The 13,732-nt window shown below is 45.4% G+C and overlaps 1 protein-coding gene across 1 annotated transcript in view; it reads left to right on the top strand.

The window, feature by feature from the left end:
- Positions 1-9,536, top strand: part of N4bp1 (NEDD4 binding protein 1) — a 49,989-nt gene extending 40,453 nt beyond the window's left edge. The window contains exons 5-7 of the mRNA XM_042693433.1: positions 1,506-1,613; positions 4,256-4,363; positions 5,231-9,536. Of these exons, the coding sequence (XP_042549367.1) occupies positions 1,506-1,613; positions 4,256-4,363; positions 5,231-5,588 (574 nt within the window). The 3' untranslated portion in view covers positions 5,589-9,536. The remainder of the gene's footprint in view (positions 1-1,505; positions 1,614-4,255; positions 4,364-5,230) is intronic.
- Positions 9,537-13,732: the final 4,196 nt, after the last annotated feature.

The raw sequence follows: 13,732 nt of genomic DNA, 5'->3' as shown, positions 1-13,732 counted from the left end.
TAATCCTAGCACTAGGGAAAAACTGAGACAGGAAGATTATGGAGGCCAGCCAAGATGAACAATTAAAAACAAAAGAATCTCTATTAATATCTACTTCAAAGGTTTTGGTTTTTTTAATTTTCATTACTAAAAAGAGCAGTTGTTTTGCATGTCTAATTCCAGTGATTCTTAGTTTTGGTTCATTATCTTTGAGTGCATTCTGTTGAACATATGAGGCAATCCTGATAGAAGAGATAGAATTCTTTTTTTCTCTTTCTCTTTTTTTTAGAAGTTTTTTTTAATTGTGAAAATACCATACAGAGGTTACAATTACATGAGCAAGATAATGAGTACATTTTTTATCAAGCATTGTTGCCTCCTCCTTTGTTTCCCCTTCCCATCCCTGCCCTCTCATCCCCACCCCCCACCCCCCTCCTAGAATTCATTTTCTTTTCTTTTTTTTTTTGGGTCCGGTTATGGGGCCTGAACTCTGGGCCTGGGCGCTGTCCCTCAGCTCTTCAGCTCAAGGCTAGCGCTCTACCACTTGAGTCACAGCGCCACTTCCGGCTTTTTTCTTTTTGCTTATGTGGTGCTGAGGAATTGAACCCAGGGCCTCAGGCATGCAAGGCAAGCGCTCTACCACTGAGCCAACTTCCCAGCCCCTAGAATTTATTTTTATCCTCATTATTTTACCCTCTTATTAAGAGGGCTTGAATAGGAATAATTGCCTGCAGTGAAACAAATTAGTCTTTATTTTTTTTGTTGTTGTTACTGGTTGTGGGGCTTGAACTCAGGGCCTGGGCACTATCCCTGAGCTCTTTTGTTCAAAGCTAGCAGCACTCTACCATTTGAGCTATAGCACCACTTCTAGTTTTCTAGTGATTATTGGAGACAAGAGTCTTACAGACTTTCCTGCCAAGGCTGGCTTGGTACCATGATCCTCAGATCTCAGCCTCTTATGTAGCTAGGATTACAGTCATTAACCATCAATGCCCAGCTATTCTTATTTTTTTGTTACCATGTATCCTTTCTTAACCTCATTTGAATGGATCTGTAATTTAGGCATCTCTTCTTAAATGAGAGAAAACATGAGCCTATAAATTAAAAACACAAGCAGAGTTGCAAAGCTGACTACAAAGCAGCCACTCTTGCGCCACAATATGGTCACTGAGCAGCCAACAAACAACTGGCCGTTATTTAAATCGTGTCACCTCTACGCCATCTCTGCTCTGGTCATCTCGCTCAATTATTACTATTTATTTCTAGGAAAAAAGTATGTATCGTAGGTAAACTCACTTTAGAAAATTAAGCTGTATGAAAACAGTTACTTTATCATTATACTAATAATTTTAGTGATGTGTCTATTATTTCTAGTTTATCTGTGGTTGACAAGAGTTTTACTTCTGTCTGGCTTTGTCTAAATTCTTAGTGATTTTCCTAAAAAGAAATGCTTTTATTTTCTTGTAGCACACTCTAATAAGCTAGAGATACTTGCTTGCTCATTTTCAATTCTTTTATTGCCATAGGTTTTTACTACACTTAGCGGACAAAACTGGTGGCATAATTGTAACAAATGATAACTTCAGAGAATTTGTGACTGAGTCAATCTCCTGGCGAGAAATTATTACAAAAAGGTAATATTCACTTCGTCTTTGGTTAGAAAGTTTTCTTTCTTTTTTAAAAAACTTTTTTTGTTTGTTTTCATCTGTCCTTATAAAAGACTGCTATATCCCCAGTCTCTAGGCAATTTGTCTCTGCTAGGAGGAACCTGCACAAAGCAGGAGAGCCAATAAGTGGCGTGGGTAGGCTTGTGTGTCCACCACTACGTTAGGTGGAACACTGGAACACTGTTAGTAGCAAGAGGGGGAAAAACAGAGATAATATTCTGACTGGGGGTTCAGATTTTTGGAGTGCTAAAAAAAAGTTACACTTTTAATACATGATACTTTTCATGACTTACTGTTGTTATTATTAAGTAGATATACAAAGGGGTTACAATTCCATAAGTCAGATTATGAGTACATTGCTTCTTTTTTTGGGGGGGGGGGTCCGGTTGTGGGGCCTGAACTCTGGGCCTGGGCGCTGTTCCTCAGCTCTTCAGCTCAAGGCTAGCATACTACCACTTGAGCAATACCACCACTTCTGGCTTTTTTTTCCGCTTATGTGGTGCTGAGGAATCGAACACAGGGCCTCATGAATGCAAGGCAAGCGCTCTACCACTGAGCCACCTTCCCAGCCCCAAGAGTACATTGCTTTTTAATCAGTGTCATCACTTCCTTCATGACTTTTTTTTTGTCGGTCATGGGGCCTGAACTCTGGGCCTGAGCACTGTCCCTCAGCTCTTCAGCTCAAGACTAGCACTCTACCACTTGAGCCACAGCAGTACATCTGGTTTTTTCTGTTTATTTGGTTCTGAGGAATCCAAGGCTAGCCCTCTACCACTTGAGCCATAGCACCACTTCCCATTCATGACCTTTTAAAACTTACAATTTATTGCCTATATTGAGAATAGGCTTAGATGTCATCTACATGCTCACACCTGCAATCTAAGCTACTCTGGGGGTGGAGATCTGAGGATCTTGGTTTCAGCCTGGGCAGTCTATGAGACTCTATCTCCAACAGACTACTTAGAAAAAGCTGGAAGTAGCACTGTGGTTCAAGAGGTAGAGTACTAACTTTGAGCAAAGAAGCTCACAGACATTGCGTAAGCCCTGAATTCAAGTCCCAGGACCAACAGCAAAACCAAAACAAAAAAAAAAAAGGAAAAAGAAAAGCAATTCATTGGCATTCCCTTTTTATTTGTGGTTTTATGAATGTATCCAGTCTGGGAAACAGTAAAAACCCCATCTTCTAGGACTTCCTCAGGAGCAGCATACCTGATCAGGAAGCACCTACCACAAAAAAAACAAGGCAAGAACCGGAGACAAGTCATGTGCCACAGATCTTAAAACATGAAATGATATACTGGTACCCAGTATGTGTCTAACAAGTCTGTAACTAGTACCACTAGACATTTATCTCAGATGAGGTTTCACAGTTGCCCCTTGTCTGGCGTTTATAGTTTACTGAATCATTATAGCATTTTAGAAACAGCTTGTCTGTGAATGACCCTTGTGTTACTAAAAAGTTACAGGTGAGAGTTGGTCTTTCAGCGTGGTTTCTGAGACATTTGGTCAGAAACATCTGTTATGTCTCTGCCCCTCAGCTTATTTGTCAGTCTTTATTAGATTCTTATCTATCATACACAGAGGTCTTATCTATGCATATGCAGAAAACTTTTACTGCATTGAGACTCAAGCCAACCCACTTCATTGAGAATTTGTAAAAGCAAAGCAGAAAGCTAGATTTGGACAGCCAACACAGGTACTAGAATTTTTTTCTTCTTTCTTTGATTCCAACCCTTGCAAAGAAGGATTGTAGATGGAGTCTCATGTACTTTTTCTGCTTGGGTTGACCTCAGTTGTGATTCTCTGGATCTCAGCCTCCTGAGCAGCTAGGATTATATGTATATGCCACTGGCACTCAGCTATTTTTTATTTTTATTTTTGTTTTTGTTTGTTTGTTTTGCCAGTCCTGGGGCTTGAACTCAGGGCCTGGACACTGTCCCTGAGCTTCTTTTTACTCAAGGAGACTAGTAAGTACTCTACCACTTGACCCACAGCGCCACTTCTGGCCTTTTCTGTTTATGTGGTACTGAAGAATCAAACCCAGGGCTTCATGCATGCTAGGCAAGCACTCTACCACTGGGCCACATTCCCAGCCTTGTTTTTATTTTTGCATGGTGCTTGAGATTGAACCCAGGAGATAGGAACTACATGCTATACTTCATAATTATTTTTTCACTGATCTCAGTATATATATTCCCCCTCCTTGGGGAAATATATTTTTAGGTTCGTCTGAAAATTAAACCTTCATTGGATACCTGCTGAATTCTAGCCAAACATCTTACAAGTACTGCGTGCTTAACCAATTGTGCCACTGGAACTCCTAGCAGAACATCTTTAGTTTTGTTTTTATCCATTAGAACAAGTGCTGCTTCGCAAGAGGAGAGAAGGATATCAAAGTCATGTTGAGAAATGGGATGCCCACCAGCAGGTTTCCTGAAGTACTTTAGTTGTGTCCAGAATAGAGAAATTAAAATGGTTTTACCAGGTTTTCTTCCCCATTTGGCAATTTAGGATTTATAGGCTGATCATCACTTTGGAATGGAGTGGCTGCTTAAGACCTCACTAGCATTTGTGTAGCAGTAGAGAGTTAGCATTTTTCTCTATTGTAGATTGCTTCAGTATACATTTGTGGGGGACATATTTATGGTTCCTGATGATCCTTTGGGAAGAAGTGGACCTCGACTAGAAGAATTTCTTCGGAAGGATGTCTTTTCAAGGTATTTCTTCAGATTAACTTAAATTATCTTAATTAGGTTCTTGTGTGTTAGTTGAAAGACACAATGGTGGCTTTTTTTTCAAGTCTTAAATTCATTGATGCACAATGTATATAGAAGCATATACATTGTGGCAATCTTCAGTTGTGGGCCTTATTTTAATTCACAAAGCAGATTTCCCATACTGATGTCATTTATTAATACCACTTAGGTTCATTATGTATGTGTAAATATCTTAATTTTTGTTCTTTGTCATCCTATGAGCCTGTTCTGGATTGCTCTCTGTCCGAAGGAGGCCCCTCTAATTCCTGTCAGCAAGGGCCCTACCCGGAGCCAGAATCCCCAGAATAGTACACGTTTCATATCTTTTTTTTTTTCTTTTTTGTTGATTGTGGGGCTTGAACTCGGGCCTGGACCTGTCCTTAAGCCTCTTTGTATTCAAGGCTAATGCTCTACCACTTGAGCCGCAGCACCACTTCCAGTTTTTCAAGTGGTTAATTGGAGATGAGTCTTTATGGAGATTTTTCTGTCTGGGCTGGCTTCAAACTGTGTAGTTCTCAGCCTCCTGAGTAGTTAGGATTACAGGCGTGAGTTACTGGCACCTGGCTGTTTCATGTCTTTTAAAACATACCCTGGTTTAGAGCCCAAACAGGTGAATGGGGCTGACCTGGGAAGGTAATGCCAGCTCAAAAGGTGCTGAATCCCTATTCTGACTCATCTAGAGATGGTGTCAGCAGGCTTGTGTATGTGCTGACACCACACTTCCATGACAAGCTAGCATCTTATCTTTAGAAGCAGCATATTGAGCTGCATATGCTTTAAAGGGGTTCTTGTTTTATAACCCAGCTTACCAACTTTCTTCACCCACAGAGACATGCAGCCGCTGTTCAGTGCTCTGCCCAGTGTGGGCATGTTTGACCCCAGTTTCAGGGTCTCTGGTACCCAGGTAGCCAGCACCAGCCACCAGCCTCTGCCCCGGATTCAGGGAGCCTCTTCCAGCCCCTGGCTCCCTCAGCAATCCCACTTCCCCCTCCTACCAAACCTTCCTGCTGTGCAACACAATCTGCCCATGCCAGCACAGAGGTCTTCTGCGGAAACCAGTGAATTGAGGGAGGCCCTGCTAAAGATCTTCCCCGACTCCGAGCAGAGACTGAAAATCGACCAGATCTTGATGGCCCATCCATACATGAAAGATCTGAATGCCCTCTCTGCCATGGTGTTGGACTGAAGGTTATGCTACAAAGCTTGAGCTCAGGGCCCACTGATCACACTCGAGCTGACTGCTGTCTGCAATGGGAAAAATAATGTGAAGAAACCTTTTCTCCAGTGTGAACATTGTTATATTGTACAGAGAAAAGAAAAATGTTTTTGTTGTATACAAAAATCTGGGTTTTCAAAGCCAGCTTTTTTCTATATATACATTATGCTGCTATTACAGATTTAACATTTTCTGTAAAAGGAAAGTCTACATTTTCTGCCTGTTCAGAGCTGTTTAATAGCAGTTACTCTTGAGTGTATTTACATTTTTATGTTTTTTAAACTATTTTCCTTAAAGCTGAAGATATTGATAAATGGATATGGTTAGCCTTTCTAAAATAATAATTAAAGAGTCATTTTCTTAAGGAAAGCAAGACCTCTTAAAGTATATTTTCTTGAGATGAATATGTCCTGTCCACTAACAGGAAGTTTGCTCCTCTCACATCCTCTCCCTCCCTGGTTTGGGATCAGTTTGTTCCAATGGGGGTCTTTTGTTGGAGCCATTTAAGAGTGGACAATAAGAGCCACTAGATGGCACTTTGTGCCTAGTCATTGGTAATGACCAGGACAAAGTTAGACCCAGATGGCCAGGGCTAGAAAGAAGTTCTAGAGATCCTAAGAGTCCTGTTCCTCCCTTTCCACACTGCAAAAGAGGTCAGAACCCAGCCAGAGTGCTCACTGTACAGACATGCCTGCAGGTAGTAGCTGGGCAGACCAGACTGTACACCCTGTGCTTCGTGCACTGACTAGGTTGGGTCCCTGGGCACCTGACCAGATTCTGCCTCAGAAGGCTGAGACAAAGTGTGAGTTTTGTGAAGAGTTCCTTTGTTGTGATGAGCTTATTTCCACAGCCTATAGCTATGGGAGATGCCCTGATGTAGAATTTGTACTGCTTTGCCAAAAACAAAAACAAAACAAAAACCAGCCTTTTTCTATTCTCTAGTGACCCAAGCCAATAAATAGCATTAGTAGCTTCTGTGGGGTAGAGTGGGGTCCTGGAGCCCCTTTGTTTTCCTGTTTGTCTCCTAGGAGTTTCCTAAGCAGCTCTTCTGTGAATCTTTCTCAGATCTAATTCTTAGTATTGTCTTTATTCAGTGTTGCTCTAATTCTGTGTCAGTGAAATCCTTTTCCTGGTAATTCTTAGAATATTCTTATCTGGACCTTCAAAGGGCTTTGTATTTTATGCCTGTGCCCTCCCAGGTTGTTCACAGTCTTACATCTGCCCTGTGGATCATGTCTCTCCTGTCTCCCCAGAATAGTAACTGAAGAGTCAGTGTCAATTTGTTTTTCGTGGTGCAGGGACTGGATGGCACCCCAGAATGGTCCCACTAGGCATGTGTCTTCTTTGATTTTGCTTGATGTCTGCATTAGAATGGTAAATCTAGAGGAATCTAGAGCCCTCCAGGTACCCAGGCTTGTATTTCAATCCTTTTCCCTAAGTGTTGCGATGACATTCTACTATGGGACTGGTAATCAGCTATCTCTTTGGGCTAGGTTGCCAGCCTGGACAGCTGTGGAAGTAGGAGCTTCCACAGAAAACTTGAGGCAAGCCACAGAGGTGGCCAAGTCTCAGCACCCTGTGCTCAGCTTCACAGCTGGCTGTTGTCCAAATGCACTGAGGCAGAGGTGTGAAGGATGTCTCACAAGGACTCCCCTCCTGTCTCAGATTCAGCGCAGTAGTTGTCTGGAGTCTGAGAGGAAATTATTTTTCTCCTATTGCCAGGGTAGTCAGGAATTTTCAAGGTTCTGGAAATACTTTGAACATGGCTTTAGAATTCTATAAGCCTGTATTTTTGTGTTGTTCCTGAAAGATAATCTCCTCCTTTCTCCTCATGGGAGGGGAGAACAGAAAGTGAGAGAACAAGAAACATTAATTACTTTGTAAATTATACCATGAAACATAATTCACCATCTTTTTGAAATCTGTTTAGTTAGCCTGTGAGTTTAAAACTCCAGTTGCCCAACCATTAAGGATAATTTGTGATTTGTCTCCAGCTACCTCCTCTCCTCTACTAGATGTATGTAGATTGTTAGCCTCCATCTGTGGCTGTCCGTGGGAAGTTGGCTATAACTCTGCCTTGTGTTGAAACTCCCGGTTTAGGAGTTTCAAAGCATAGCTTTGCCTCCTTTGTGTCATGATACTTGTGAGAGGTGGTTGTTGAGGCAGAAAGTGTCACATTTCCTCAGCTGACAAGGTACTGCTCACAGGTTTGTCCAGGTCAGAGGACAAGTGAGCTGGATTTCCTGAGACCCCAGGCTGCCCCTCTAGAAGTTAAAGTCTTGTTTCATCCGTCTAGTAACCTGTGTTTGAGACCCTAGAGGCTCCCAGTTAGAACAGTTAGAAGATGCTTCTATTTTTTTGGGTGATGGGTAGCATTGTTAATAGGCTTGGCTGTCAGGGCCTATGGTGTTGGTGCGAGTTATACTTATGTAAACTTGCTGTGTTTCTTGTGTAATGTGAAGAACTCCAGGATTGACACAGGGAATTCCAAGTCCTCTGCTATTCCCTCAGCCTACTCCTGCCCCAACGCCTTGGGGCAACTGCTGCCAACCCTGGGCCCACTGCATCAGACTCGCCTTAGCCCACCTCCACACCTCTGAGTTGTTGCCACCTCTGTCTCCATCTCCTCAGTTCAGCTTCCTTCTTGTTTGTCTTTCCTGCAATATCCCTGAGCCCTCTCTCCTCTGTCTTCTCTCTTCTCTTCCTCTCCTCCTCTCTTCCTCTCCTTCTTCCTCCCCCTTCCTCTCCCCTCTCTTCTCCCTTGCCCTCCCTCTTTGTCCCATCCCCTCCTCCCTGTAACTTATTTAGTTAGGTTGCTCTCTTCCATATTTTCATTAGTTACCTCCCCACTGCTCACAGGTTTCTGATCCTTTTGATAAAATAAGCTGACCTCCTCCCCCATGATCATGTCTGTTCATTGCTAGTACTTACCCTGACTCCCTACTCTCAGTTTGCAAACTAGGCTTTCTCCCCACCACATGCAAGTAATATAGCCAGCGACCAAGATTGGTGGCTTCTTCTCAGTGTGCATACTCAACAGCCAAAGTTCCATGCCATTGACCTTATTCTCCCCATCTTTTCTTTCTTCCCTATTTTTTTTTTCCTTTTTCCTGAAGGTTAGTCCCTAATACCTTCTTTCTCAATAGGTAGTCCCTAAACTTTGGTCACCCACAGGATTCAAGGTGGCTCTTAAAGCCTGGAGATCTACCACCTCCATGCTCCCCGGGTGACCCACAGGTAGATGGTCCACAGGCCATATTTGAGAAGTTCTATGCTCAGGTGAGGGTCAGCACTCTTTGCTCTCCCCACTGGCCTCTTTGAGGTGCTGTGTAAACTGTTGCTAGCTTTGAGGAACCCTCCTCAGACTTACAGCCTGCCTCTGTTATCCTTCTCCTTGCCCATCTACCCTTGGAAGGTTCTCTTTATCTTCCTGTTCCAGGTTATCCTCTCCCTCTTATGTGATCTCCAGTGGCTATGGGACCAGAGCATCAAGTTCAGGCTCCCTGGACTGTCCATGGCTGTCTAGCCTTCATTGTTTGCTCTGTTTCCTCTTCATGCTCGACCCATACCTGTGGGCCCCTGTCTACCTATATACCCCTTCTCTGTTAGAAATGCCCTTTTCCCTTTTCAGAGACCTAGCAGGGAGTCCTCAGTCTGCCCTTGCCCTGTGCTCTGACCAGAAGCAGCCCCATGGTGTTCTATAGCCCCACAGCACTTTTGTGTTTTGCTTCTGGCATTTGCTGCCCTGGCTGGTGTCACTGCAGCTGATTGTGTGGTTATGTACTGTTACTATGTCTTGCCTCTCTAGACTGTGAGCTCCTCGTGGGCAGGGACTTCAATGTTCACTTTGTATTTTCCATGGCACCTAGCACAGTGCCTTGCACTTGATAGGTGCTCAATAAATGTCTGCTCAAGTGACCTGGAAAATGGTGCCTTTTCTTTCTTTTTTTTTTTTTTTTGGTCGGTCATGGGGCTTGAACTCTGGGCCTGGGCACTGTCCCTGAGCTCAAGGTGAGGGCCCTACCACTTGAGCCATGGCACCACTTCTGATTTTCTGGTGGTTAATTGGAGATAAGAGTCTCATGGACTTTCCTGCCTGGGCTGGCTTTGAACCATGATCCTCAGATCTCAGCCTCCTAGGATTACAGGTGTGAGCCACCATGTGCCCAGCACATGGTGCCTTCTTGATTGTACTGTCTGGCAGCAGGCCCCAGGGAACTTTGGAAATCAAGTTTTCAGAGGTCAGGGACCCATTTGTTGCTGTGGTAGGAGTGAGGAAAGGAGGAATGCATCTGCCTGGTTTGCTTCATTCCTCCATCTCCTCAAAGAGTTCCAGATTCCATCCTGGGCACACTGGTCCAGACAATAGCCTCTGACCCAGACATAGCCAACCAGAATCAGTCATTGGGATGTTCCCCTTCTGGAGATAGCACCTTGGAGTGCCATGCTCACATCCCTTAGAGGCCATTGGAGTAGCTGCCTGGGTAGGAACGAAATGAGGCTCCTGATGCTGAGTTCATGGCTTCCCCTGTCAGAGAAGCCCTCTGTTAGATGTCACCATGTCGGTCCATTTATTAACTTGAACTAACACTTGGAAATCAAGAATAGATCTTGAAAGCTGAGCACTAGTGGCTCATGTCTCTAGTCCTAGCCACTCAGGAGGTTTGAGCTCTGAGGATACTGGTTTGGAGCCAGCTTAGATGGGAAAGTCAATACCAGCCTAAGGTACAGCAACCTGATTCAGTGATCAGAACCAGCACACACACACTCACGAAATACCTTGAGTAAAACCTATTTGGACAGGTTCCAAAGACAAACAGTGCTTTAAGGGTGGCAACTCTAGTCTGACAATGATGGCATAACCCAACAGTCTAATGTAGAAGAGACCTTCACTACACCACAGAGTAAGCTGTTTGCTGCTGTTACCTCTCCAGGCTGTACTTTAAACTCCCTAAGCAGCAAACCAGCCTGTTTATGTGGAGTTGGACCTTCCTGTACACCTCACTTTCCCCATCTGTAAAGTAGACATAAAATAATGCTAAGCTGTAGGTGAAGCTACTCCACATTTGTGCCAGCCAAAGCCTGGAGACAAATCTTATCCTCCAGGCTGGCCACTGTAAGTGTCCTTCCTGGCCATCTCAGGGGGACCATGTGGAGGCAGGCACACACAGAATGTTTGTAAGATTTATTTATTTTTACTTATTTATTTTTGGGTCCAGTTGTGGGGCCTGAACTCTGGGCGTGGGCGCTGACCCTCAGCTCTTCAGCTCAAGGCTAGCGCTCTACCATTTGAGCCACAGCGCCACTTCCGGCTTTTTTCTTTTTGCTTATGTGGTGCCGAGGAATCGAACCCAGGGCCTCAGGCATGCAAGGCAAGCGCTCTACCACTGAGCCACCTTCCCAGCCCAGGTTTGTAAGATTTATTAAAGGGGGCCATGGTTTTCCCAGGAGAAGGAGCAATATGGTTTCACCCCTATTCAGGTGGTAGCTCTGGTCTAGTAGAGAGGTTTGGGTGGAGAATGGGCAGGGAGGAGCTTCAAGTCTGGGTAGAGCCAAGGACTGGAGGTGGGGAAAATACCAACAGTCACCGGGAGTGGACTGGGTTGGAACACCTAGGTTTGGGCTTGCTGTAACTGAAAGCTTCAGCCTAGAGAGCCCTTCCTCCAAGTAGGCAGGTCCCAAAAGAGCCCCTCAGAGTTATCAGGGTGGAGGATGTCAGGCATTGCTGAAGGGAGCTGAGAAAGCCAAGCCTTCATCTACCACCTAGGTGCAGGCCGAGTTGAGGTTCAGTTCTCAGCCTCAGCAGTGCTATGTATGGTATGGGGCTATAGAGAGGGAAACTGAGGTACTGAGATGCTGAGGAGCTGCTCAAGGCTACATGTTCAGCATTAAGGGTTTGGATTCTGAGGGGCCCTTGCACCTCCCCACAGGGCTAAGTCCCCCAGGGGTGACGACAGGATAGCATCTGAGATGAATCCCCCACCTCTGCCTGGAGAGGGAGAATGTAGAAAGAAGCTGTCTCCCACTGTTCCACACAGCCTTGTTCTGAAGGGAGGAGCTGTCCCCAAAGCACATTTTTACCAGGAGTTCACCTGCATGGAGGAGCAGCAGCCATTCTGGAATAATCCCAGCATGTTGTCACAACTCATTTCCAACAAGAGGGGCACAGATTAGGAAAAGCTCTTGATGGTTTGAAAAAAAAAAAGTCCCCTAAACCGACCCCCCCCCCCCCTCCTGCCCGCCCCATCTAAGATTCCTACCCTCTTGGCACCAGGTCCAAGAGCATTTTACTAGGGCAGGGCACAAATCCCACAACCAAGACTGGGGCTGGAAGTTTAAGGGGACTGGAATGGGCCCATTGCCACCTCCTGCTTGGTGGCCTTTGGGCTTTCCTTTGCCCTTCTTGGAAGTCAAGCCTGGACACACCCTGCCTTGACCCCTTCCCACTCTCAGTAGAGGAGGACATGGCTTCCTTGAAAAGAATGTGCCTGTCTGGCTCCTGGATCAGTCTAAGGTTTCAGCTACCAAAAATGTACCAGGAAGGCCTCCTGCAGCTGGCCCAAGGAGCCTGGGAAGCCAGCAGCTTTGCTCACATGACATCCCTATTCACCCCCACCCCCACCCCAGGGCCTCTGCGTGAGAAGGGCTGGGCAGCCATACTTATGCATAGAGCTAGGGAAATAGGCCTGCCAAGAAGTGGAGGTAGGGCTGGAGTTGCCAAACACCCACCTCCACTCCAGATGTTCACACATCTCCCTTTCTGCCCAGCAGCTGTCCATGAGCAGCACCTGCAGGGGACTGCTGGGGAAGGGAAAAGACAGCCAGGGGATTGTTTCTGAAGGACCTGAGCTTACCCGCCTGGGGCTGAGCTCCAGTGTCTTGGACACACCTAGTGCTGTGTGATCTTGAAAAAGTTATTCTGAACAATCCATATCTGGATCCTCACCCAAAAGGGATGCTGCTTCCAGAGCTGGTGGCTTTCAGTCTTGGCTATGTGTTATATCATGTGGCAGGTAGAGCTTTTCCAATATTTGGAAACCCTGAGCCTGATCCAGTTAGAACTTCTGATACCTGTATTGTCAGTCCCCAGTGACCCAGTGTGCTCTCAACTTCGAAAACAGCCCACTTTGTCATACACTTGTGGCTCAGGCCTGTATTCCTAGCTACTTGGAGGCTGAGATCTAAGGATAACAGTTCAAAGCCAGCCAGGCATGGACCTGTGTGTGTGTGTGTGTGTGTGTGTGTGTGTGTGTGTGTGTGCGCGCGCGCGTGTGCGCGTGTGTTCCTTACCTCCTTTTTTCTCAAAGCAAGTGCTTTACCACTTAAGCTACAGCTCCACTTCTGGATTTTTCTGGCAGCTTAGTGACTTAGACTCAGATCTGTGAGACTGAGATCCTCAGATCTCTGCTTCTTGAGTAACTAGGATTACAGATGTGAGCCACTGGCACCCAGCTCACCATGAGACAAAAAACAAGACAAAAAAAATCGACTACAGCTTTTTTTTTTTTTGTCTGTTGTGGGGCTTGAACTCTGGGCCTGGGCGCTGTCCCTGCGCTCTTCAGCTCAAGGCAAGCGCTCTACCTATTGAGCCACAGTGCCACTTCCGGTTTTCTAGTGGTTTATTGGAGATAAGAGTCTCACGAACTTTCTTGCCTGGGCTGGCTTTGAACTGGAATCCTCAGATCTCAGCCTCCTGAGTAGCTAGGATTACAGGCATGAGCCATCGGTGCCTGGCTGACCACAGCTTTTGTGGCACTCAAACCAGCCCCAGAGAAATGAAGACTCACCCCCATGAGGTGTGACCTCTCTCCAAGGTAGCCCTAGGGGTATCAGGGAATCTGTCTACAGAAACTGAACAGCACTGCTTGCCACAGAAAAGAGTACTTTACTCTTGGCTTTTTAAATTTATGAGTTTTAGAACCACATGCTCTGTTGATAGACAAGAGAAAAGGAGCAACAGTCAGTGTGTGTGTGTGTGTGTGTGTGTGTGTGTGTGTGTGTAGGAGGCCCTGGGTTTACTTCCAGCAATGCCAAACATCTTTAAGTTGGAGCTGTGGGTCCAGCTAGCCTCAGTTCTAGGGCCCCTTTGCAGTGCCCTCTGGGCCAGCATGTTG

Source organism: Dipodomys spectabilis, unplaced genomic scaffold (assembly GCF_019054845.1).
Source record: "Dipodomys spectabilis isolate Male_0828 unplaced genomic scaffold, ASM1905484v1 ptg000165l, whole genome shotgun sequence".
NCBI lineage: Eukaryota > Metazoa > Chordata > Mammalia > Rodentia > Heteromyidae > Dipodomys > Dipodomys spectabilis.
This window is presented reverse-complemented; position numbering and strand designations above follow the sequence as displayed.